Genomic DNA, 23,452 nt, shown 5'->3' with positions numbered 1-23,452 from the left:
CGGAGGATTTTCTGGTGTCCAGGTAAAGAGACCACAGGGCTTGCGCTTATCCTGATCTTTACAAAAACCCTGACCGAGGGCCAGCCAGAGGGTGGAGAGGGCTGAAGTGTTCTTAACGGAATTGAGGGCAGCTCCAGGGACTGGGCAGCTTCGTGTCCCAGAGAGGCAGCAGCACAGACAACAGGCCCTCGCCGAAGGCAGTCCAGGGCCTCTAGCTCCGGGTGCGAGGCTGGGAGCCACACCAGCCCTGCCCCCAGGTGTGCACGGAGGGCCCACTCAGGGTGGACCCCCCTGGACTCCCCCAGCCTAGTCCTGGAGGGCGATCTTCACAAAGAGGGTGGCCGATGGATACTGGTCTCCATTCTTAGACAACAGGTGGACGTGGCGGTATCCTGGCAGGCAGATGGGCAGGAAGGGACACACAGAGTGTTCCAGTCACTCACGGAGGATGCTTCAAGATGCCAGGCCCCGCCTCGCCCCGCCCTGGCCGTCCCCGCCCCTGACAAACACTCACCCTGCTTGAGGCTGTTCAAGGGGATGGTGCTCTGGCCGATGAAGTCGTTCTTGGAGGAGGCATCGTAATCCTCCACCACGAAGCGCACGAGGGCGAGCTCAGGCACAACCACCTCGAACTCCAGCTCCATGTCCCACCACGGGTTGAAACCTAGGGGCACAGGCGCCACATCAGCAGCACGGACACCAGCTCCAGCAGCTGGGCCCAGCCCAGGCGCAGCACGTACCGTTGTTGGTGATCACAGTGGTCTGGCGGCTGGCAACGTCCCGGCTCACGCCGTGGATCTCTACCGTCACCTTGGGGTCCACAATGGAATTCTTACTCTTGTTGACTTTTGGCAGCTGCTGCCCTGAGATGACCTGAGGAAAGGCAGGGGACAATTAAGGGGTCAGGAGCAGTGGGGCGGGGAAGGCTGAGGGCACTTGTCCCTCCTGTGGCTGGCCGTACCCTGATGTGGAGCCGCTTCCGAGCCCACCAGGGCCCCTGCGTCAGGGCACGCGAGTTGAAGCTCGAATTGGGGTCTCTCAGGAAGGCAGGCTTCAGCACGTACCCACAGGCCCCATTGTCCTGGAAGCGGCCCTGGTACACATCCATCTCTGGCCCAGGTGTCTGGAAGTTCAAGGCCACTGCAGGCAGGACAGAGCAGTCACAAGCTGTGGGCTGGCATTGGGGGCCTACAGTGCAGCCTGTTTAGGGAACACTGAGGCCTAGGGTCACACGGCGAGTAAGAAGGAGGGTCCAGCCATCACTCCAATGCCTACTGCCCTCCCGCCACCCTAAGTGACTCACCACACTAACCACACATTCCATTTCTGCTGTTGGGATCAAGGGGCTAGTGTGCTAATGGGATTTCAGCCACTGTGACTTGCTGGTGGGAAACTATTTCCAAACCGAGGTTACCGGCTCCATACACCCCTGCCTCTGACCCTGCTTGGGTCTTCAGACCTCTGTGCATGGCCTTCAAGGCCCCAAGCCCCTGGCCTCAGGTCCGAAAGCCGCCTCCAGCCCCAGCCAGCCCATACCGATCTGGCAGCCCCCGTTCCACAGCTCCACGGGGCTGTAGTTGGAGGAGTCTGTTCTCCACCCAGCCGGGTAGATCCTGCTCAGGTGCTCCACGTTGTGGCGGACAAAGCTGTTTCCTGAGGGGAGGGGGGTGTGGTGAGCAGTGGAGGCCTCCTGGTGAGGCCCGAGCCCCTCCCTGCCCATCCTGTCCGGTAACAGGGCCGGGAGTGCCAGCTCTGGTCCTGAGGGGTGGGGGCCAAGCCTGGCTCCGGCCGGCCCGGAAGGTCAGCCAGGTGGTCGGCACCCTCCAGCTGCGGGCCAGGGGCTCACCTGATTCCTGGAGCAGTCGGAGGGCGCGGTTCTCAGAGAAGGACACCATCTCGTAGAAAGCCTGCCCGGGGGTGCCAGGACTGGGGAAGCCCCCAAAGTGGACACTCTTGCAGTAAATGACCATGTCAGAGAGCTCCTGCGCTAGCCTGAGCTTGTCCTCCTGGGGGCCACGGGGAGGCCCGGGTTAGATTCAGTGGTGGGGGCAGGGTAGGCACTGAGAAAGCCAGAAACCCAGACACAGAGAGACAGAGGGAGACAGACAGAGAGAGCGGGGGGCAGAGGGTCTGAGTGGCAGCCACAGAGAACCGAGACAAGGCCAACATCCCGGGGCTGGCGGGGTGGGAAAGGCCCCCGGGCTGCCCAGCCCCCGCAGCTCCCCCTCGAACCTTGGGCTTGTGCTGCACTCGGCTCCTCACTGCTTCATCCTCCATCTCGGCAGCCTCGTCTTCGTCCGACACGACCGTGGCCTCGGAGCCGCCTTCCCCTCCAGTGGGCAGGAGCCCCCCAAACTTCTTCCCCTTCAGCAGGATCTTCCCCTTCAGTTGCTAGGGATGGAGGGGTAACCAGTCAAGACCCGCCGGCCTCCCAGCCAGTCTTCTGCCCTCTCCTCCGGGCACCTGCTCCCCACCACGCACCTCGGGGGAGGGCAGGCTGGTGGTGACCCCATCCAGCGGCTGGTCCAGCAGCAGGGGGCCCAGGATGGCCCGCAGGTGTCTCGCCATCACACGCTGCTGCTCTAGGCTGCAGTGGTTCTCCAGGGACAAGATGACAGGGTAGGGGGATGCCTGGAGGCCCAAGGGCAGGTTAGGAGGGCTTGTCCGCCCGCAGCATCCTGCTCCTCGCCCCCCAGAGGCACGCCCACCTTGAAGGCGTAGTCCCGGATGGCCCGGAGCACGTCGCAGAAGAGGATCTTGGAGGTGAAAGTATAGCCATGGTAGATGATTGGTTCCAGGTTGGGCCCGTCCCAGCAGTCGAGCTCCAGGCAGCGGCAGCCTTTGCACAGTGCCCTGCAGGGAGGGGTGGTGGCTAGGACGCTTCAGGTCCCATCCTGGGTCCCACCCAGCCTCCCGCCCCAAGGCTTCCCTGGACCGCACCGGATGTAGGCTTCGGTGCTGCTGGGCCCGGTGAGCTGGTCCTCCATCAGGTAGGTGTTGTGTGAGGAGGACACCAGGTAGTGGCTGAGTGGCTGGTTCATGTCCTGGTAGACCCGCCGGTGCATCAGACTGAAGGCGCTGCCGTCAGCTGACAGCAGGTACATGAGGAAGCCATCCTTGGTCATCTGCTGCTGCGCCTTGGCTGGGAGGGAGGAGGCCACCGCCTGTTAGAGCTGGCCACCGGCAGCCCTGGCTGCCCGCCACTCCACCCCCTGCCACCTGTCCTGCGTGGGGCCTCCAGAGCTCTCGGCAGCGGGATACGTCTGAGTCTCCCGACTAGACCGTGGCTACCCCAGAGTGGAGTCTGTCTCCTCCTCCTTCCCTGTCGACACATTCTGAGTCCCTGAGGGCAGAGTCTCATCTCCTCCTCCTTTGTGTCCCCAGACTGGAACCCCCTCCAGAGCAGGGCCCCATCTTCTCTGCTCTGTCCTGTCTCAAAGCTGGGCCCAGAATGGGCACAAAGAAGGAAGCAGGAATAGCATCTGCTTTTCCAGACACCTCTCTCTCTGTTTCTTGGGGAGGATGTCTCCAGAGCCTCCTAAAGGAGGAGCCAAGAGGGAAACTGAGGCCCAGAGAGGGGCAGTGATGCTGGAGCCCTGTCTCCCATCTGCCTGCTTTCACAGGACAGGCAAGTACTGACCGGGGGCCCTGGGCTGGCTCAGGCAGCCCCTTCCCTCCAGGTCCCTTTTCTCTGGCTGCAGTCTCCTCGCAGGTCTCCCCGCCCAGTGTGGCCCTGGGACTGCAGGTCGCAGGCCCTGGCCAGGCCCTCACCAGTCTCGCTGGGCTCGTAGCGCTCAATGAGGGAGAGGGCCAGGGCAGGCCCTGCCGCCTCCTCCCGCTGCTGGTGCTGCAGGAACGTCACTAACTGATCCACGGACAGGGTCTCCCCTGAGCCCGCAGCCTCAGCGAAGGTGCGGTCGATTTCCTGCCGCTTCGTCAGCATCTTGTAGAAGTCTTCGATCTCCTCGTCCTCCAAGGAGTCTGTCTGGGAGCGGTCACACTCCTGCAAAGCCAGGACAGCCGAGGGGGGGCGGTTCAGAGCAGGCCTCGGGCCAGCGCCCAGGGCCCACTGGCTCACAGACCCAGCCTCCGCTTCCTGCCTCACCCTGAAGATCTTCCGGGCGTAGCTGTCGTCCACCTGGATGTTGAGCTCCTTTAGGAAGTTCTGCACCTCCTTGAAGCTCATCTTGTTGTCCTTGTTTTTGTCAGCTTTTCGTAAGCAGGAGTGAATCCAGCTGGGTGAGGAGTAAGGAAAGCACCCAGGAGCCCTGGGACCCACCCAGGTCCCAGCCCAAGCCAGGGTTCAAGCTGGAGCTGCTGCGGACACAGCTCCTGCAGGCCTGACTTGCCGCACACACACATTTCAGGGACGAGGCCCTGGCGGCCTCTCAGGAAGAAAATGCTACATCCTATTAAGGGGTCTTTTTCTATTTGCTGGTTTTGAAACCTTTTGAATTTTTTGAAAATATTTCTCTTCTTACTACAACAGGACTCACTGTAGACAACTTAGGAAATACAGAAAAATAAACAAATCCCCCATATTCCTACCACCCAGGGGTAACCACTATTAACATTTCAGAGTATGTCCTACTGGTTTTCAATATATAATTGTTAGCCAACCAGACTAAAGCAAGCGAGGCTTATGTTATAGGAAATGGCAAATGTCAAGCCACTAACCAGAAGGTGGGAACACCCCATGCAGAAAGAAAGCCTGGATCAAGTCATCAGGATTGGGGCATTTTGGCCCCCCTGCGCCCTCACCTTCAGGAACGAGAGTCCACAGCACATGCCACAGAAATCAGACAACTGAGGATGGAACAAAGACAATGAAACCTCATGAACACAGCAAGAGAAATAATAGCAGGCTTTTACAACAATTCACAAAAGAAATAACAGCATAATCTATGCTATATAAACTTTAAAAAAATCTAAGCCTCAGGCCAGGCGTGGCGGCTCACACCTGTAATCCTAGCACTCTGGGAGGCTGAGGTGGGAGGATCGCTTGAGCTCAGGAGTTCGAAATCAGCCTGAGCAAGAGCGAGACCTGGTCTTACAAAAAATAGAAAAGTTAGCGGGGCATGGTGGTGCGCACCCGTAGTCCCAGCCACTCAGGAGGCTGAGGAACAGGAGTTTGAGGTTGCAGTGAGCTACGATGACGCCACCGCACTGTAGCAACAGAGCGAGACTCTGTCTCAAAAAACAAAAACAAAAACAAAAAAACTAAGGATCAAATAAAGAAAAATATGTCTTCCATCTGACAGACTGAGGGAAATATTTGCACCAAAGGCTTGGAAAAATTAATTAAAAAGAAAACACTATGATGATCCTAATAACTAAATAAGAAAAGAATATAAACTGACCTTTGCAAACATTAGTAATATTCAAAGATATTAAAATTTGAAAATAAGATGCAATTTCTTAAACTACAAAATTGTCAATTTAAACATATAATGCCCAGTGCAAGTAAAGGTGAGGTGAAATGGACACTCATTCACTACTGGGGCAAGGTAGATTGGTACAATCTTTAGGAAAGTTAATCTAGGGATAGCTAAAGCTTTAAACTGTTTTACCATTTGACTCAGTAATTCCACTTCTAGGAATCTATTGGTAAGGAAATACTCTTAAATACTGAAGCTTTTTGGAACACACAGGTTAAATATCCCTTATCTGAAATGGCTGGCACCAGAAGTGTTTCAGAGTTTGGATTTTTTCGGATTTTGGAATATTTGCATATACATGATAGGATATCTTGGGGATGGGACCCAAATCTAAACATGAATTCGTTTATGTTTCAGATATACCTTATACACTTAGTCAGAAGGTAATTTTATATAATATTTTTAATAATTTTGTGCATGAAACAAACTTTTTTTTTTTGAGACAGAGTCTCACTCTGTTGCCCTGGCTAGAGTGCCATGGCATCAGCCTTGCTCACAGCAACCTCAAACTCCTGGGCTCAGTCAATCCTCCTGCCTCAGCCTCCCAAGTAGCTGGGACTACAGGCATGCGCCACCATGCCTGGCTAATTTTTTCTATATATATTTTTAGTTGTCTATATAATTTCTTCCTATTTTTAGTAGAGATGGAGTCTCACTCTTGCTCAGGCTGATTTCGAACTCCTGAGCTCAAGCAATCCTCCCACCTCAGCCTCCCAGAGTGCTAGGATTACAGGCGTGAGCCACAACACCTGGCCGAAACAAACTTTTGACTGTGTTTTGACTGCAACCCGTCACATGAGGTCAGGTGTGAAATTGTCCACTCGTGGCATCATATTGGTACTCATGAAGTTTTGGATTTTGGAGCATCTTGGATTTTGGATTTTCATATTAGGGATTCTTTGGGGTGTTATTTATAGCAGTGAAAGAGTAAAAATATACACCAAAGGAATGGATCACTGATTTATAGTGCATCCGCTCAGTGGAATATTATGCCATCATTAAAGCTATTTATGGAGACTATACTAAACAGGGAAGTAATTATGATTTAATGTTATACAGAAAATGGATTACAAATGTATAATCGAAAATGGAAATGCAGAAAAAAAGATTAGGGGGAGAATGCAAATATCAGTAGTTTCTGGAGGAGGTGGGTGTTGTAGGGCTTTAAAACTTCATTCTAACATATACATATTTTCAAAATTTTATATATGTATATCTATGTGGAAAAAAAACTATGGCAGAAAGCCAGGTGAAAAAAATCATGTTCAGAGTGGTCCAGTCAATCACAGACTCCTGTACTGAAGGCTATTCAGCATGTGGAATGGCTTTATGATCCCAAGGTCTTGGAAGCAGGACCCTGCAAAGGGCACAAGACTGTCCAAGGACAAGCCTGTGCAAAAGGAGTGACTAAGAGAAAAGTAGCAGAGAATTGGGCTTTTAAGAAGGCTCAAACTCAGGCAGAGGTGGCCTTGAGAAATAACACCTAAAAGTCTCTCAAATGCTCAAAAGCACACAGGAAAGAAAAATAACAGGACTCGGAATGTATCCACCACAGGAGCTGGATACACATTAGCAGTGAACAATTTGAAAGCGAAATTAAGAAAGCAGGCTGGGCAAAGTGGCTCACGCCTGTAATCCCAGCACCTTGAGAAGCCAAGATGGGAGGATCGCTTGAGCCCAGGAGTTCAAGACCAGCCTAGGCAACATAGTGAGACCCTGTCTCTGCAAAAAATTAGCCAAGTGTGGCAATGCATGGCTGTAGCCCCAGCTACTCAGGAGGCTGAGGTGGGAGAATTGCTTTACCCCATGAGTAAGAGACTGCAGTGAGCCATGATCAGACCATTGCATTCCAGCTTGGGTGACAGGGTGAGACTCTGTCTCTAAAAGAAAAAAAAAGAAAGAAAAGAAAGAAGAAAATAATTCTATTTACAACAGCATCAAAATAAACAAAATGCTTTAAATTATTTTTTTTAAGAGACAAGGTCTCACTATGTGGCCCAGGCCGGTCTTGAACTCCTGGGCTCAAGAGATCATACCATCTCACTCTCCCAAGTGCCCTGCTTCGGAATAAATTCTTTTTAAGTGCAAAACTTATACTCTGAAAACCACAAAATATTGTTGAAAAAAGTTAAAGAAGATATAAATAAATGGAATTATTTATCCCATGTTCATGAATCAGAGAGTATACAGGGATACTCTCCAAATTGATCCATAGATTTGACACAATCTCTATCAAAATCCTATTGGTTTATTTGCAGAAATTGACAAGCTGATCCTAAAATTCATATGGAAATTCAAGTGACCCAGAATAGCCAAAGCAATCTTGCAAAAAAAAAAAAAAAAGAATAAACTTGTAGGACTCACACTTCCTAATTTCAAAGCTTACTACAAAGTTACAGTAACCAAAACACTGTGGTAGTAATGCAAAGATAGACAGCTAGACAAATGGAATAGAATTGAGAATACAGAATACACTCTCATATTTATGGAAGATTGATTTCTGAAAAGGGTGCCAGGACAATTCAATGGGGAAAGAATAGTCTTTTCATCAAATAGTGCTGGAACAACTGTATATCTACATACAAAAAAAAAATTGGATCCCTATCTCATACCATACACAAAAATGAACTCAAAATGGATCAGAGACTTAAATGTAATAGCTAAAACTATAAAACTCTAGAAGAAAATATAAGAGTGAATGTTATTATTTTGGATCAGGCAAAGCCTTCTTAGATACGATACCAACAAGTACAAACAACAAAAGAAAAAAGTAGATAAATTAGACTTCATCATGACTGAAAACATTTGTGCTTCAAAGAATACTATCAAGAAAGAGAAAAGACAACTCACACAATGGGAGAAATTATTTGCACAGCATATATCTCATTGGGCAGGAGCAGTGGCTCACGCCTGTAATCCTAGCACTCTGGGAGGCTGAGGCGGGAGGATCGCTCGAGGTCAGGACTTCGAGACCAGCCTGAGCAAGAGCGAGACCCCGTCTCTACTAAAAAATAGAAAGAAATTATCTGGACAACTAAAAATATATAGAAAAAATTAGCCAGGCATGGTGGCGCATGCCTGTAGTCCCAGCTACTTGGGAGGCTGAGGCAGGAAGATCGCTTGAGCCCAGGCATTTGAGGTTGCTGTGAGCAAGGCTGACGCCATGGCACTCTAGCCAGGGCAACAGAGTGAGACTCTGTCTCAAAAAAAAAAAAAAAATGTGGCATAACATATAACAGAATATTATCTATCCAGCCTTAAAAATGAAGGAAATTCTGAAACATACTACAACATGGGTGAATGAGGACATTATGTTAAGTGAAATAAGCCAGTCACAAAAAGACAATTAATTACTACATGATTTGACTTATAGGAGGTACTTAGAGTGATCAAATTCATGGACACAGATAGTAGGATGGTGATTGCCAGGAGCTGGGAGGAGGGGAGAATGAGGAGTTGTTTATTGGGTATAGAATTTCAGTTTTGCAAGATAAAAAAAGTTCCAGAGATTTGGGTGCAAAATTATGTAGTTATACTTAACACTACTGAACTGTATACTAAAAATAGTTAAGATGATAAAATTATATTTTATATATACTTTACAGTAATTAAAATAAAAATAAATAGATCTGTTAAAAAGAAGAGCTTAACAACAACAAAAATGTGCAATAGGTATTTTTCAAAGAAGATATACAATTGGTAAATAAACACATGTAATTATGCTCAACATCATTAGCCATCCGGGAAAGGCCAATCAAACCACAATGAGATACCACTTCATACCACAAGGGTATCTATAATCAAAAAGACAGATAATAGCAAGTGTTGTACAGGATGTGAAAAATCGAAACCCTCATATACTGCTGGTGGGAATGTATATTGGTGTAGCTTTTTTTTTAAGTTTGGCAGTTCCTCAAAAGGTTAAACACAGAGTTAACCATACGACCCAGCAATTCCACCCCTAGGAATCTACCCAAGAAAAATGAAAATGTGTCTACACAACACTTACACACAAATGTTCACAGAAGCATTATTCATAGGAGCCCCGAAGTGGCAACAACCCAAATGTCCATCAACTAGTGAATGGACAAATAGAATACAGTATATCCATACAATGGGATATTATTAGGCAATTAGAAAGAATGAAGTACTGACACAGGCTACATCATGGATGAATGTTGAAAACATGCTAAGTGAAAGGAGCCAGTCACAAAAGACTGCATGATTCCATTTACAGGAAATGCCCAGAACAGGCAAGTGTATAGAGGCAGCAAGTAGATTAGTGGCCGTCTAGGCTGGGGGGTTGAGGGGAAACGGGCAGTGACTGCTAGAAGGTACAAGGTTTCTTTCTGGGTTGATGAAAAATGTTCTAAACTTGATTATGGTGATGGTTGCACAACTCTGTGAATACACTAAAAAGCACTGAATTGGGTTGAATACTTTAAATGGGTTAATTGTATGGCATGTGAATTATACCTCAATAAAGCCAGCCCCAGCCCCAGCGCTGGGGCTGGCTCCACGCTAATCCATTCATGCCAGAGGCCCGATCACTATGAATTATAGACCACTGTGTTGTGCAACCAAATTGTGAAGTTAATTTGTTTTAAGACCACAGGCTGGCCTGTACGCCAAGCCCAGGGAAATTCAATCACTCTCCAAAGAATGGCACAGGAGGATACAATGGCCTCCCCATTCCCAGAGGGGAAAAGTGTAGTAACTCTAGAAAACACAACTAAAACATCCAAGACTAGGTCTCCTGTTGAAGCAGCCTGCTTCCCTCAGCCTCCCCAGTCTCCTCACTCCACACTGGTTACAAAGGGGGACACAGGGAGTATCAGGGGCTGCAGAGCTGTCTGGCCTTGGGTCAGAGTAGACCAAAGAGGGTTCCATGCCCTTTCCCTGCTTCCTTTCTGCTGTGGGCTGAATTGTGTTCCCACAAAATTCATTTGTTGAAGGCCTAATCCCGATGTGATGGTATTTGGAAATAGGACCTTTGGGAGATAATTTGGTTTAGGTGAGGTCATGAGGGTTGTGGGGCCCCGATGATGGGATTAGTGCCCTTATATAAGAAGAGACACCAGAGAGCTTGCTCTGTCTCTGCCTGCCATGTGAGGGCATAGGGAGAGGGCAGCTCACAAGCAAGACAGAGCCCTCGCCAGAATGACCATGCTGGCCCCCTAATCTCGGACTTAGAGCCTCCAGAACTGTGAGAAAATAAATTTCTATTGTTTAAGTCCCCCACTCTATGGTATTTTGTTATGGCAGCCCAAACCGACTACACCTTTCATGCCCAGGTTGCCCTTGGGACCAGCACAGCCTGTATCCACAAGCCAGGCCTGAACCCACTGCCGCCAAAAGGATACTGCTGGAGCTTTTGCCGCTGGTCCATGGAGCCCGAGTGTTGGATGATCTTGCGCAGACCCTGCACCCAGTGCTGGGCGTCAGCTGGTGATGGGGCGATGAGGTCTAGTGTATTGCGCTGGTCCTTGAAGACAATGGAGAAGCAGCGGTCCTCAGGCACGTCACGGGCAAACTTCTCCAGGCCTTCTGTGCGGTGCCCCATCCGCACCTCCTGAATGTCCTCTATGGAGACTGCAAGAGGCGGACAGTGGGTGAGAGGGGACAGAGAATACTGTGAGGCCAAGCCCCGCCCCTGACATGGCCAAGGGCACAGTGGAGGGGACACAGCTTAGAGACACAGAGCCAGGCTGGAGCTCAGGCCTTGAGTCCAGAGAAAAAGGAAAGAGGCAGGAGTTCAGACAAGGGGGGACAAAGGGTGGGGGAAGACAGAGACTGAGGCGGAGACAGAGCAAGAGACACAGTTGTAGTAGGCAGAGTGGAGATGCACAGGGAGAGATGGACAGAAACAGGGACAGACACTTTATGGTGGAAAGGGCACCTGGGACCCCAGGCCCACTGTCTTGGTGATGGGGGGAGCAGGGCCCCTGGCAGGGGACTGGGCCAGGGTAGGGCTCTTAGAGACGGGGAGAGACCGTTCTGGAGCATGGTACCTGTGACAGAGAGGGGCCCTCCTGACCATACTGGCCTTTGGGCCTGTCCTCCCCACACACAGCCACAAGAGCCTCCTGCCCCCACCTCCTGATCATTCAGGAGACCAGGGCCACCCTCAGGAAGCCCTGCCCTGGGGCCTAGGGGCAGATGGCCAGAGACCAAGGGAAGGGGGAAGTGCCGTGTCAGAGGGTAGCAGGACCTTGCCCTGTGTGTATCTGCATGTGTCCTGACTTCAGGGAGCCCCTCGGCAGGACGTGCAGGAAGGCTCCGCTCCCCAGGGTCCCAACAGACAGACTGGAGCGTGCCCCTCAGGGGTCTGAGAGATTGCATCATTCTGCCCTTAGGAGCCAGGGGGCCCTCCTGTCACAGCCCAGCCTTCCAAGCTTCAGGGAGAGGCAAGTCCCCCTCTACCCCCATCCCAATGCCCTCCATGGCCTGGCCGGGAGTCAGTCCCACCAGCCAGGCTCATGCTGCACCTCCCAGCAGCAGGGCCCAGGCTCTGCCTCTGCCTACCCCCATCCTGAGCCCGCCTCATCCATCTGTCCTGGGTCCTAGACCTGCTCCGGCAGAAAGTCCACCCTGTGCCCACCCCACCCTGAGTGCCCAGGGGCCTCCTAGCCACCTGCAGGGCCCACGTGTGTGTAGGCTCTGCAGAGTGGGCCACGTGAGCCCTGGGCCATCTGGGGTGCAGAGGATATCCCTGCTTAATCCGTCTGCCCACAGCCTCCTGTGCCCCAGCAGGCCCCGCACTGGGTGCAGCTGCAGCTGCCCCAGGCCAGGAATGAAAACAGGAAGCCTGAGCCATGGAAGCCCCCAGGGTCAGCGCCCCCACCGCACCGAAGAGAAAGTCCAGATGCCTCCACTGCTGATACCTTGTCTGCCTCTGGGAACCACAGTGGGGGGGCGCGGGGGAGTGGCGGCAGGATGGGGGGAGACTTAGAAAGCCGGAAGCAGAGCCAAGGGGAACTGGGGGAGGCAGCTGCTCCACTCCTCCATCACCTGGCCTCAGTTTCCCCAACAGTAAGCAAGGGAAGCAGCCAATAGGCATGCACAGCACAAGACCGTCTCGGGCGCCTCTGACCTGGCAGAAAGCCTCTCAGGCCGTGCTCCTTACCTAGCACACCTGGCTCGCTGACCCGGACCTGGCACCCCTGCGCCCATCCTCACAGGGTGAAGCCCCTCAGCCTGCCGCCCAGGCCCCTCTCCCATCCTCACCCCTGCACGTTGGCTCACACTGGGTCTCCGGCTTGGAGTGCCCTTCGTGCCCTTTTGCTCAGAGCTGTCGCAGAGGGAGGTTGTCATCTCGCCGGCACAAGTCGGGGTTCCTGCTAGAAAGGCCTGGGCCTCCTACTCTTCCATCCATCCCTCGCCCACGCCACCAAGAGCTAGGCACCTACTGGGGAGCCAGGCGACTGTATCGGCAGGTGGGTGGGCTTCAAGGAATCCGCCCCCGCAGTTCAGAGCATGAGATCCCGAGTCCCACTCTGCCCCACCCACCAGCAGCTAACAGGAAACCCCATATCAGGGCAGGAGCCCTGTGAAGGAGCCTGTCTGGCGCCAGAGCCAGGGGCAAGGCCAGGCGGGCGGTCAGTCCTGTACTCTGTGGCGGTGGGCTGGGCTGGGGCAGACGCGAGCTCAGGGCGGTTGTCTGAGAATGCTTCAGAGCCCCCACACCCCCAGAACATGCCCTGTCCTGCTCGGAAACCTTCCACGGCTCCCGGCCCCCACGACCCAGCCAGACTCTCCCCAACCAACCCTGCTCCTGTCCTGCCTCACCTTGGGCCCCGCCACAGATCACAGGCCGGCAGGCCACACCTTCTCAGGTCCCTGTCCGCTGTCCTGAGAGCTGGCAGATCCCTTCCTGGGTTAAAAGCACCCTACTGGGGTGCCCTCAGTGGGCTGGCCCTCCCCTTCCTTATGCCCTCCTCCTACTTCGGCTTGTCACCCGTGTCTGGTCTCATTCCCCACAGACCTGCCACAGGTAGGCGAACGGGGGAGGGATTTCCAGGGGTCTGGGCTGCGTGAAACCCAAGCTGCAATGATCTACAAGCTCTGTCCAATTCAGTAGCCACCAGCCAGTTGTGGCTATTTAAATATTAGATTAGTTAAAATTAAATAAAATTAAAAATTCAGTTCCACAGTCACACTAGCCACATTTCAAGGGCTCAGTAGCCCCAGGTGGCTGGCAGCTCCCATACTGAACAACACAGACAGAACATTTCTGTTACTGCGGAGTGTTCTACTGGACAGCACTGGTCCGAGATTTTCCCACCAAGTAAAGGTGCAGAGGGAAACACCTCATTTTATAGATCTTTAGGGAATTCTTGCACTAAAGGGCAGAAGTTGGCAGGGCTTTCTTCTTCCTGGGGCCTTGCAGGGGGCACTCTCCATTTGCTGACTAAGTCTTGGGTTCCTAGGCCTTTTTAGAAGCTTCTAGAAAGCCCTCAGACTCACACCCTCTAGGGAGCTCCCCAGCCCTGGCCTCTCCCTTTGTGTCCCAGCCCTGCTCTGCCCCAACATCACTGCTGAGGCTTCAGTCCCAGGGAGGATCTGCCTCCTGCGGCCCCACCTCAGTGGCCAAACACTGATACTCGGAAGTACCTTATCTACCTCTGGACTTTGGGCCTGGCCTTTGGCCACACAGCACCTGGAGTCCTAATGTACCCAATTTCCCTTCTTCCCACAACTGCCTGGGAAGACACCTGTGAATCCAGGCAGCACTGTCCAGCTCCCACCCTGCTTCTGAGCCTGCCTGTCCCCATCTGTGGTCATAGCTATGTATCTCCGGCCCCACAGAACTTTAGCATCTCTGTCCTTGTTCCACAACAATCCTCTCCAACCCAGACTAGGCCTCAATTTCTCTACAGGCTCTTGTCCCTGACTCCAGCCAGCCTTAGTTCTCTCATTTCTGGCCCTGGCCGCATGAACTTATGGCCCACCAGGCCAGGCCTCAGTTTCCCCATCTGTAGTCTTGGTCTGTGATTGACCTCTACCCTTACCCCACCGTGGCCAGGTTCCACACTTTGCCCCCTCCCCTGTGGCCCAGGGGACTCACACAACTGGGACTCCGGGGTCCGCATGACCTTGCGGGACTCCTGCCAGATGGTCTTGCAGTCCTCCTGCAGCTTGTAGTAGCGCTCTCTCCGCCATGAGTTGGACTTCACCTTCAGGAGCTGGCTGCCCTTCAGCAGGGCCAGTAGGTCCTCATCACCCTGTAGGCCTGGGGGTCAAAGCTGGTAAGATGTCACCTCCTCCACCAAGTGTCCCAGGCCCCACACTGGCCACGCTCACTGCTGGACCCTCTCAGAGCCCACTTTTCGCCAGCCTTGTCCTCAGCTCTGTTTGCCTCTCCTTCCTCCACATTTATACCCTGTGACCTGCCACCCGGAGCTGAATGGACCAAGGAAAGGCAGCTAATCCAAGACCCCTGGCTCCTGATGGCTTAACTCTGAAAGATAGGGTGGGCCCCTCCTGGTCACACTGAGTGGTTAGAGTGACCTGAAGGAAGCTGACCAGGCAAATCACAGGGGAAAAGGGGCAGACACCGATGGAAATGGACCCCAGAGCATCAAGGAGCCAAACAACTTCCCAACTCCAGTAGCTCCAGAATCATTTGTGCCTACATTCAGGTACCCTTCCTCACCAGCTGAGTGACCTGGGCAATGACTTCATGTTGCTGGGGCTCTGCTTTCCTGTCTATAAAATGGGGATAATAATAGCACACATTTCAAAGGGAAGTTCTAAGGTTGAATGAGATGATGCATGAATCTATGGAGGTTCTAAGGTAATGGCATCTGTAGTTCTTGGTGTCAATACTGTGGTTGCCGTGGGACCGTTGGGCCCATCTCTGCCACCCTCACCCCTGCTGCCCCCACCTCTGACTTGAGTGGATCTCTGACCTTTGCCCCCAGAACAGACAGATGAGCTCACTGTGGCCTGTGTTTGGCCTGCTGGAATGCCCCGTCCCTCCCCACCCTACCCCCATCTCTGATGGCCTGGGTCTGGGACCCCTCAGGATACGGCAGCTTTAAGGCACAATGCAGCCCTTTCAGGAGCTGAGGCAGGGCCTGGCCCAGAGCCCACAGGGAGGACCAGGACCCTAGCTGCTTACCCCCCTCCTGTCCTGCTCTTTTGCCACTCTCAGAGGCCCAGGTAACCAGGCCCAGACAGGAGGCACTAAAGGGACACCAGTCCTGGCTTCTCAGGAGCCCTCAGCCCCAAGCAGATCCAGTACCAGCTGTGATAAAGGACCCCCCACCTTCATCATACCCAACCCAGCTATATCTTCAAGCAACTCCCTTCCCTCTCAGCATAGGGCGAGAACAGTATTGGAGGAGGCATCTCTGGGCCTCCTCAGAGGTGACAGTCTGATGTGACCTTCTTCCTCCTTTGTCCCAGGTCTGTCTGCCCACTTCCAGAGTCACTCTGCCTTAGTGTGAGCATTTCCCCTTCAGCCCAAGGGGAGGACTGGTGGAGGAGACGTGGGCTCCTACAGAGCTGTATCTGAGGGGCCCCGCATAAAAGGAAGTGGAAGGGAGTTCCCAGGCTGCCAGGGGAGAGGGCCACCTCTGTCCTTTCTGAGGCTGAGGTACAACTGGGAGGGACATCTCCTTACTCTTTGCCAGGACCTCACCCCCCAAGCTGCGCACACTCAGCGCAAGCCACAGACAACAGCACAGATGGGAAGGGGGGGGTGCCAGGAAGCAGAAGGTGACCCCACCCTCCCGTTCTGGAAAACACCATGAAGAGATGACATGCTCATCCTGTCCTGGAGCCAAGCTATGACCCTGTTGGCGGTCACACAGAGATAAGCCCCTGGCTGCCGACATGGCTTCCAGAAGGTAGACCTCAGTCCCAAGGTGGGCCATGATATTTCCAGAAAGGTGGTAGCCACTGCCCCGTGGGCCACTGGGACGCTGGGCAGGCACCTCCATCTCAGCCTCAGTTGTGGCCCTTTCATTTCTGAAGCTGCCCATTCTGCCCATTTCTGAAGGGTGCTGCCCAACACCCTTGCTCCCTAAGCTCCTGGAAAGCCTGTGGACACCCCTCACCCAGCCCCACTCAGCTGTAGTACCTCCCCCTCCTGTGGGAGGGTGGTGGTGAGGGGCCTCTGAGCTCAGGGGCCCGCCCCTGGCTTGACTTTGCAGCCTCACCAACCTGCCCAGCCTAGCTGCACTCAGTGAGGTGGCCACGTGGTAGGGCCGAGGGTGCTGCAAGAGCCATTGGGAAGCTGAGGGGGATGCCAGGAGTCCTGCCCACGTAGCTAGGGTGATGCATAATGCAGATACTCTGGGCCTGGGACCCACAGCAATACAGAGCTACACAGAGATACAGCCACACTTGTCACACCACACCACCACACTCAGTCACATGCTGCTACACACAACCTCGAAGAGACAATGAGCCACATACTGTGCCACACTGCCCCTCCCCCAATTACACATTGTCACAGGGAATTGCACAGTGTCATACTTAGTCTCACATAGCCACACAACATGCAGTGCCAGAACATCATCATATTGATGATAATAGCAGCCACCATAATAATAGCTAATATTTGAATAAAATACTGTTCGTAGTACATGTATTTAATCCTCTCAACAGCCCTCTGAGGAAGGTACTATCATTATTCCCATTTTACAGATGAGGAAATCGAGGCTCAAGGAAGTTACCTGGAAGAGTCAGGACTCAGAAGCAGGCCGCCTGCCCACAGGGTCTGTGCTATGAAACATTACTTTAAGCAACCACCACTCAGGGACACACTGCCATGAGGAAAAACATCAGGAAATCTATATAACACACGCCATAACACAGAATGACAGAATCACTCAGTCACCGTGGGTCACCCACTGTCAAATCTGTCATACACAGTCACATTCAGTTGCACAGCATCACACTGGATCACACACTGTCACACTGGGTCACATGCAGACACCCTCAGTTCCATAATGTCACACACTTGGTTATACACCATTACACACCATCATTGCTGCACAATGGCCCCACAGTACCACACATGTGACAGAATTACTCAGTCGCCACTGGATCATATACTGGATCACCCACTGTCACACCTGTCACATACAGGCACACACTTTTGCACAAGATCACACAGTCTTGCAGATCTTGGTTACACAAGCGTACCTGTTACACACTGGGCCACATATCCAGTGGTGCCTTAGAAATTTGTAAACAGGAGGGGTCAGGGTGGCAAGGAATGGGGAGCTTTGGAGGGGCTGAGGTAGATCAGGAAAAAGGGTAACTAATCCCCCCAGTACTCACTCCCCCATGCCACCACTGCAAACACGGCCCCACAGTGGGTCACACGCTCACAGAAGTACTAAACAGGTCCAATCAAAAGCTGAAGGCAGGTGGCCCCCAAGCTCAGGGACAAGTAGTCTGTGTCCTACTCCAGCTGCCTTCCCAATTCCCTGCAGATTTTGGTGCTTCCTGCGCCCCTTACCCAGCCTCTGCCCATTGAGCGCTGCCACCTTGAGGCTCTGCTCCTGCAAGTAAAGCTCCCTGGAGCTGCTCCGGTGTCGGCCCCCCAGGCACTGCATGGCGCTCCACAGTGTCCGGGCCACCGCAGACCCAGGTCCAGGGCAGTGCCGCCAGCAGAAGCCTGCCCGGGTACAGGGGGTGGAGCCGCCGCCCTGGAGGGGAGCAGGGGCGGAGTTTAGGAGTGGAAGGGAGGGGCTAGAACCCTAGAGGAGGGGCCAAGTCTGGAGAGGCGGGGCCGCGGCCCCAGAGAGGGGCGGAGTCAGCCCCCCAGGAGGCGGAGCCCACCCCACGGTGGGTGGGGCCGATGCTCTCTGGAGGTGGGGGGAAAACAAGCCAGGAGAGGATGGGGTGGGAGGGGCCAGAAGACAGGAGGCGGGGCCGAGGAGCAGGGCCTGGGAGGCAGAGTGAGACAAATCCATAACCCAGGAAGCAAATCTGTGGCGAAAGCCAGAGGCCAGAAAGTGGCCCGGGGGCGGAGCCAGAGTCAAGGAGGCGTGGCAGGGGAGGAGCCGGGCCAAGGAGGCGGAGTTCAGGCTGGGAGCCGCCTCGGGAGGCGACGTGGAGGCAGAGCTATACCCGGGAAGCAAACCCGGGGCGGAGCCAGGGCCCAGAAGACGAGCCTGGGAGGATACCGCCCTGGGAAAGCAGAGTCCAGGCAGGGAGATGTTCAGGCAGGCTGGGGCGGGGCCTCGGCGTTGGAGGCGGTGTGGGGCGGAGTCCGACCAGGGGGCGGAGCCTGAGCCGCGAATTCTAACACCAGCTTCGAGGCCGGCGTAGGGCCGCCGGAGACTGAGCTGAGCAGTGTCCCGGTGGGCGGCAGTCTAGCGGGGAACCGAATGGGCGGGGCCAGGCGGAACCGGGGGCGGAGCCTAGGCCAGACACGGAGACCGCCCAGTATTTCACGTCAATTAACCAACGAATTCGTTGTGACTCAGCTTGCTGTTTGTTGCCTCACTGTGAACCTCAGGCAGACCTGCTTCCTTCTCTCAGTTTGTCCACCTGAGTGACAGTCCCCAAGGTGCCAGATGCGAATGGAATTCTTGAAAAAAACGCTGATCTTAAAATGAGCCCATTAACGCAGGCTTGCTTTGATGAATACACGAGAACGACTGCAACTTTGTACAAAACTGTGCTGCCAATATGCTCGGGAACAGTGGGTCCTTTCATGTACATTACAACTTCCCTTTCATTCACCCAGCAATTATTTATTGAGCCCCCTACTGTGTGCCAAGGTCAGGACATCACCCAGAGGCCTGACTCACTCTTTTACTCTCTGCTTCTGAATAATTCTTCCATTCGCTTCACTGCAGCTCCAGCCACCAGCATCAACAGTGAGTCACTGACAAAGCCAGTTTTTGGCACAGACAAGCATAGCAATAATAAACTGAAGCACAGAGTGACTTGCCTAAGGTCACACCACAGAAAATAAATCATGAGCGAAGGTGTCTTAGTGTAGATGAGCTAAAATATGGACACAGAGAAGCTGTTCTTTGGAGAAGGGGAAGCAAAGTGTAATGGGAGCCTGAGTTACACAGAAACCATACGGGGCTTCTTAACCAGACCAAAGATCCCCCCAAGGACCTGTCGATAGAATCACATCTCAATATAATTGGCTTCTTTTTCATTCTTATGTATTTTATTTTCTGCATTTAAAAACATGATGCTGAGAAGGGGTCCACAGGCCTCACCTGACTGCCAAAATGGCCTATGACACAAAAGTTAAGATCAGTGTGGACCAGTGTGGGCCTGGAACCCCAGGGACACACAGCTTTGGAACATAACTGAGGTGGGTGGGGAGCTGGCCACCCAACTTGCTATGATGGCTCTGGAACCATCATCTCTTGGGGACTGGCTTTTTGGGCAACCTAGAACTCCTATGCCCATTAGTGTTTTATCCTCACGGCATCACCTGTGAAATATGCTTGCATCCCATGGAGAGAAAACAGGCCCAGAAAGGCAAAGGGTCACACAGTAAGTAGAAGCAAAGCTAGGGCTCCCGGGGCCAAGATGAAGCCCCTTTGACTTCCACTTTTACAAATGCCAGCTCCTGCAACGGGGCAGGAGAGACGAGATGAAGGAAAGGTTAGTGGAGGTGTGTTCAGTGAGGGAAGGCCCCTGGGAGGTGAAATCCTTTTGGGCACAACAGGGGACCTGCTGGAAAAGCCAGTCCAGGCATAGCCAGAATAAAGACAGCAGAGGAAGGGGGCTGGGGGAGGAGGATGGAGGCTACAGCATCAGTCTGAGAGCTTCAGAGGCACCAGAAAGAGCCCCTTAGTTCTTGAATCTAGTTCCGGTCACAGTTTCCCTGGCTAGGGACTACCCTATGATGCTCCATCCTCTCCCAAAGAACTATAGACAGCAACTCACAGGGCACGGGAACTTGGGGAGGGGGCCTTCTGCAGGAACATAGCACTTACTGGCTACCAGGCACGTTCTAACTGCCATATAAATACTACTTAATTCAATCCTCACAGCAACCTTATGAGACAGGTAGTGTTAATATCCCCCATTTTACAGATGAGGAAACTGAGGCACAGAGAAGTCAAGGGATTTGTCTGAGATGAAAAAGCCAAGACTTGAGCTCAGATACTCCAGAATCTATGTCTGTAATACTACACTGCCTCTGCATGCATCTGTGGTGAGGACGGAAGGGACACATCATATCTAGGTGAGCCCCATAGTCCCCCCAGGCCAGAAGAGAGAACCCAGAGGACCTTTCTGCAGCAACCCACAACTGCCAGGCCAGAGTGTTGTTCTGTAGCACATGCCCAGTGCTGTGGGACCGGCAATGTGAAAGGGATGCAGACTGTCCAATGGAAGTGTAGACAACCTGGAACAGCACAGGGCACAGTGACCGCCCCCTCCAACCACCAATTCTCTTTGACAGGTTCTTTCTTCCCCATCTGGTTTGCAGTGCGAGCAGAAGGCAGTTAAGGGAGGTAGTTTTGGGTGATGAGCTAGAAGTGGCAGGCCCTTCAGGGAAAACAGCTTGGGATGACAGCATTCATGCCAGCCCTGCAGGAGAAGCATTCAGGAGGCTGGTCTGAAATAGGATGGGCCAGGGTGGCCAAGCCATGCCACAGGACTGGGAGGTTCTGACCGAGCTTCCATGTGTCTTCCTCCCATGTGTCTTCCTCCCTGGGAAAGACACGAGGGCTGCCCCAGGAGAAAAAGTGAACAAAGGCACAGACACTGAGGATGGAGCCTGTTCCAATATGAGGCTGCTGCTGTGTCAGAGGCAACCAGAGGGCCTGCGGAGGTCTGAGTGTGAGGCAGGCAGGGAAGAGGTGTCACTCTGCAGTGTGAGAGTGAAAGCAGAAGTCTCCACTGTGTCCTCTGGGCTGCCCAGCCTCCCTTCCTGCCAGTCTGGCAGGAGTATTAAAGATGCCTCTAGCCTGAGAAGAGGGAGCACTGGAAGGGATAGGGACCCCACGACTCATCTGGTGACTTTGAGGAGCCTGGGCTACTGGTGTGAAGGCAACAGCTCTGGTCACAGAGCAAGTTCTCTTTGGGCTATGGGGACCAGGTCTGGGCCAACTGGGAACCACACAACAGACTGGAGGGGCTGGCTGATGGGAATATTTCTGAGTCCCCCTAAATTCCAAGGGACTCTAGTTGAGGGCTGGAGGGCTTTGTTCTCCTCTTTCCCATCTATTATGTCCATAGGTGGTTTAGATGGATGGGTGGTGGTCACTAAAGCCTCCAGCCCCACGGGTACTAGAAAAAAGGGATGTACTGTTAAGCAGTGATTGGTGGGTGTGAGAGGGGCAGGGTTTGTTGAGCTGGAAGATGATCTGGAGGGACAGTAGGGTAAGGCCCCCAATAGTGAATGAGTCCCCCACCTAAAGCGAAAAGGTGCCAGGTCCATGTTGTCCGCCCCCCCCAGCTCCTCCCTCCCCACCCCCCCCAGCTCCTCCCTGCCCAAAGCCTGCCAGACCTGCAGTCCGGAGCCCACACTCCCCTCCCTGCTGGAGGGACAGAGAAAGGGCAAGGAGCTGGCCCAGATTCTGCGTCCAGATCAGAGGAAACAAAGCTCGCTGGACAAAGGATGGAGCCGCGGGCAGTTCCAGCTGAGACCCGGCCCTGTCCCGCCAGAAGGGTCCGCAGTTGCGGGGATCGGGCTGCTCCTCCCAGCCTGGGCATCGCCGACTGTGATTTCGGCGCTTGGCAGTTAAGGCTGCACCGCCCGCCCTCGGCCAACCTTGCACGCATCCTCGCCCCACACCTTTACCCCCCACCCTGCCACACCCTCGCGGCCCGACGCGATCCAGGCACGCCCAGGCTTTGGGGAGGCTCTACGGGCGGCCCGGACGGGGCGGGGAAAACTTGGTGGTTCTTGGATGCCGCTTCCTTCCCTCCTCGACCCCTCCGCGTAAGTCGGACAGTGGAACACAGCCTTTCACCACCAGGAAAAGGGGGAGTCCCCAAGGCGGAGGGAAGTCTTTAGACCCACGCCGCCCCCCTCACCCCAGGCCAGATCTGGGGACAAGCCTGGAAACGCCCAGGGTCATGCCCGGCAGTCCCACTCGGGGAGCCGCGGGTTGAGATTTCCCGAATTGGCGAAGAGGCCGAGAGGCTGGCCCAGGGCTGCGTGGAGGAGGCCGAAGGAGCTGGGCCCCTGCCGAGGGTCCGGAACTGCTTTCCCGGCGTCTGCCCCTGCAGGGTCTCCCCGCTCGCGCCGGTCAGGCACTCACCGTGCAGGGTCAGGAAGTCCCGGCCCGAGTCCATGCCCGACGGCGGCGCGGCGGGAGGGGCACCGTGGGCCACACGTGAGTGGCGACGGCGCCGGCGGCCTCGGGTCCGAGCGCAGTGCGGTGGAGGTACCCGAATGGACTGCGGGGGGAGGAGGCCGGGGGTGGGCTCGGGACACCGCCCCGCCCCCCTGGGCCCGCCAACCCGCGTCTCTCCCCGCCCCCTCCTGGGGACTGAAGAGGGAGGGCAGAGCTGGGGGCCAGGAAGACCAGCCAACCCTGGCCGGGGCCAGTGGGTGCGCCCTGGCCAGAAATAGCCGGATCCCTCCAGCTTCCTCCACCGCTGCCACCCACGGGCCCCGGGCCCTGTCATTACCGCGGGCGGCCAGGTCCTACGCCCTGCTTGTGGGCGCCTGGACCTGGTCGGGGCAATGCTGGAAAGAATCCAGCGTCATTCTGGAGAAGGAATCCTGTAGGGTCATACACCCAGCCAGGTTGCTGCCTTAGGGCGACGCGGCGTCCAAGTGTCCAGCCACAGCTCCCCGGGTCCCGGGTGTCTGCTTTCCCTTCTGCGAAATGAAGGCACGGACACGTATTAGAAAGTCTTCGGAGAGCAATATCCAGACTTTGCCGGGAGGAGGGTCCTCTCCCCTCTCCCTGGGAGGTTTCCAACCCTAGGAGTGCCTTTGGTGGGGGGTTAGGACCGAAGCAGCAGGCAGGTGCAGGGAGCTCACCTTTGAGCCCCTCAAACCACAAACCCTGGAGGACCTGTGCAGCCGAGGAGGAAGACCCCAGGATTCCTTCTTCAGG

At 54.1% G+C, this 23,452-nt stretch overlaps 1 protein-coding gene across 5 annotated transcripts; it reads right to left on the bottom strand.

Annotated features, from left to right (window-relative positions):
* Window positions 1-40: 40 nt before the first annotated feature.
* Window positions 41-22,796, bottom strand: PLCD1 (phospholipase C delta 1). Of its 5 annotated transcripts, none has more exons than XM_045536703.1 (15): window positions 22,646-22,796; window positions 14,506-14,670; window positions 10,802-11,030; window positions 4,106-4,235; window positions 3,772-4,003; window positions 2,941-3,142; window positions 2,709-2,853; window positions 2,482-2,631; window positions 2,233-2,391; window positions 1,847-2,006; window positions 1,537-1,653; window positions 962-1,140; window positions 741-873; window positions 515-664; window positions 41-392 (listed from the first exon to the last, which is right to left on the bottom strand). In XM_045536703.1, exons 1-15 carry the CDS (start codon window positions 22,677-22,679, stop codon window positions 307-309), a joined length of 2,271 nt encoding a protein of 756 aa, XP_045392659.1. In that variant the 5' UTR covers window positions 22,680-22,796; the 3' UTR covers window positions 41-306. The 5 variants fall into 5 exon arrangements, with proteins under 5 accessions (XP_045392659.1, XP_045392654.1, XP_045392665.1 ...); XM_045536698.1 differs by lacking the exon at window positions 22,646-22,796 and adding an exon at window positions 17,914-18,134; XM_045536709.1 differs by lacking the exon at window positions 14,506-14,670 and having other exon boundaries at window positions 22,646-22,775.
* Between the last annotated feature and the right edge of the window lie 656 nt (window positions 22,797-23,452).

This window comes from Lemur catta, chromosome 1 (assembly GCF_020740605.2).
Source record: "Lemur catta isolate mLemCat1 chromosome 1, mLemCat1.pri, whole genome shotgun sequence".
Taxonomy (NCBI): Eukaryota; Metazoa; Chordata; class Mammalia; order Primates; family Lemuridae; genus Lemur; species Lemur catta.
This window is presented reverse-complemented; position numbering and strand designations above follow the sequence as displayed.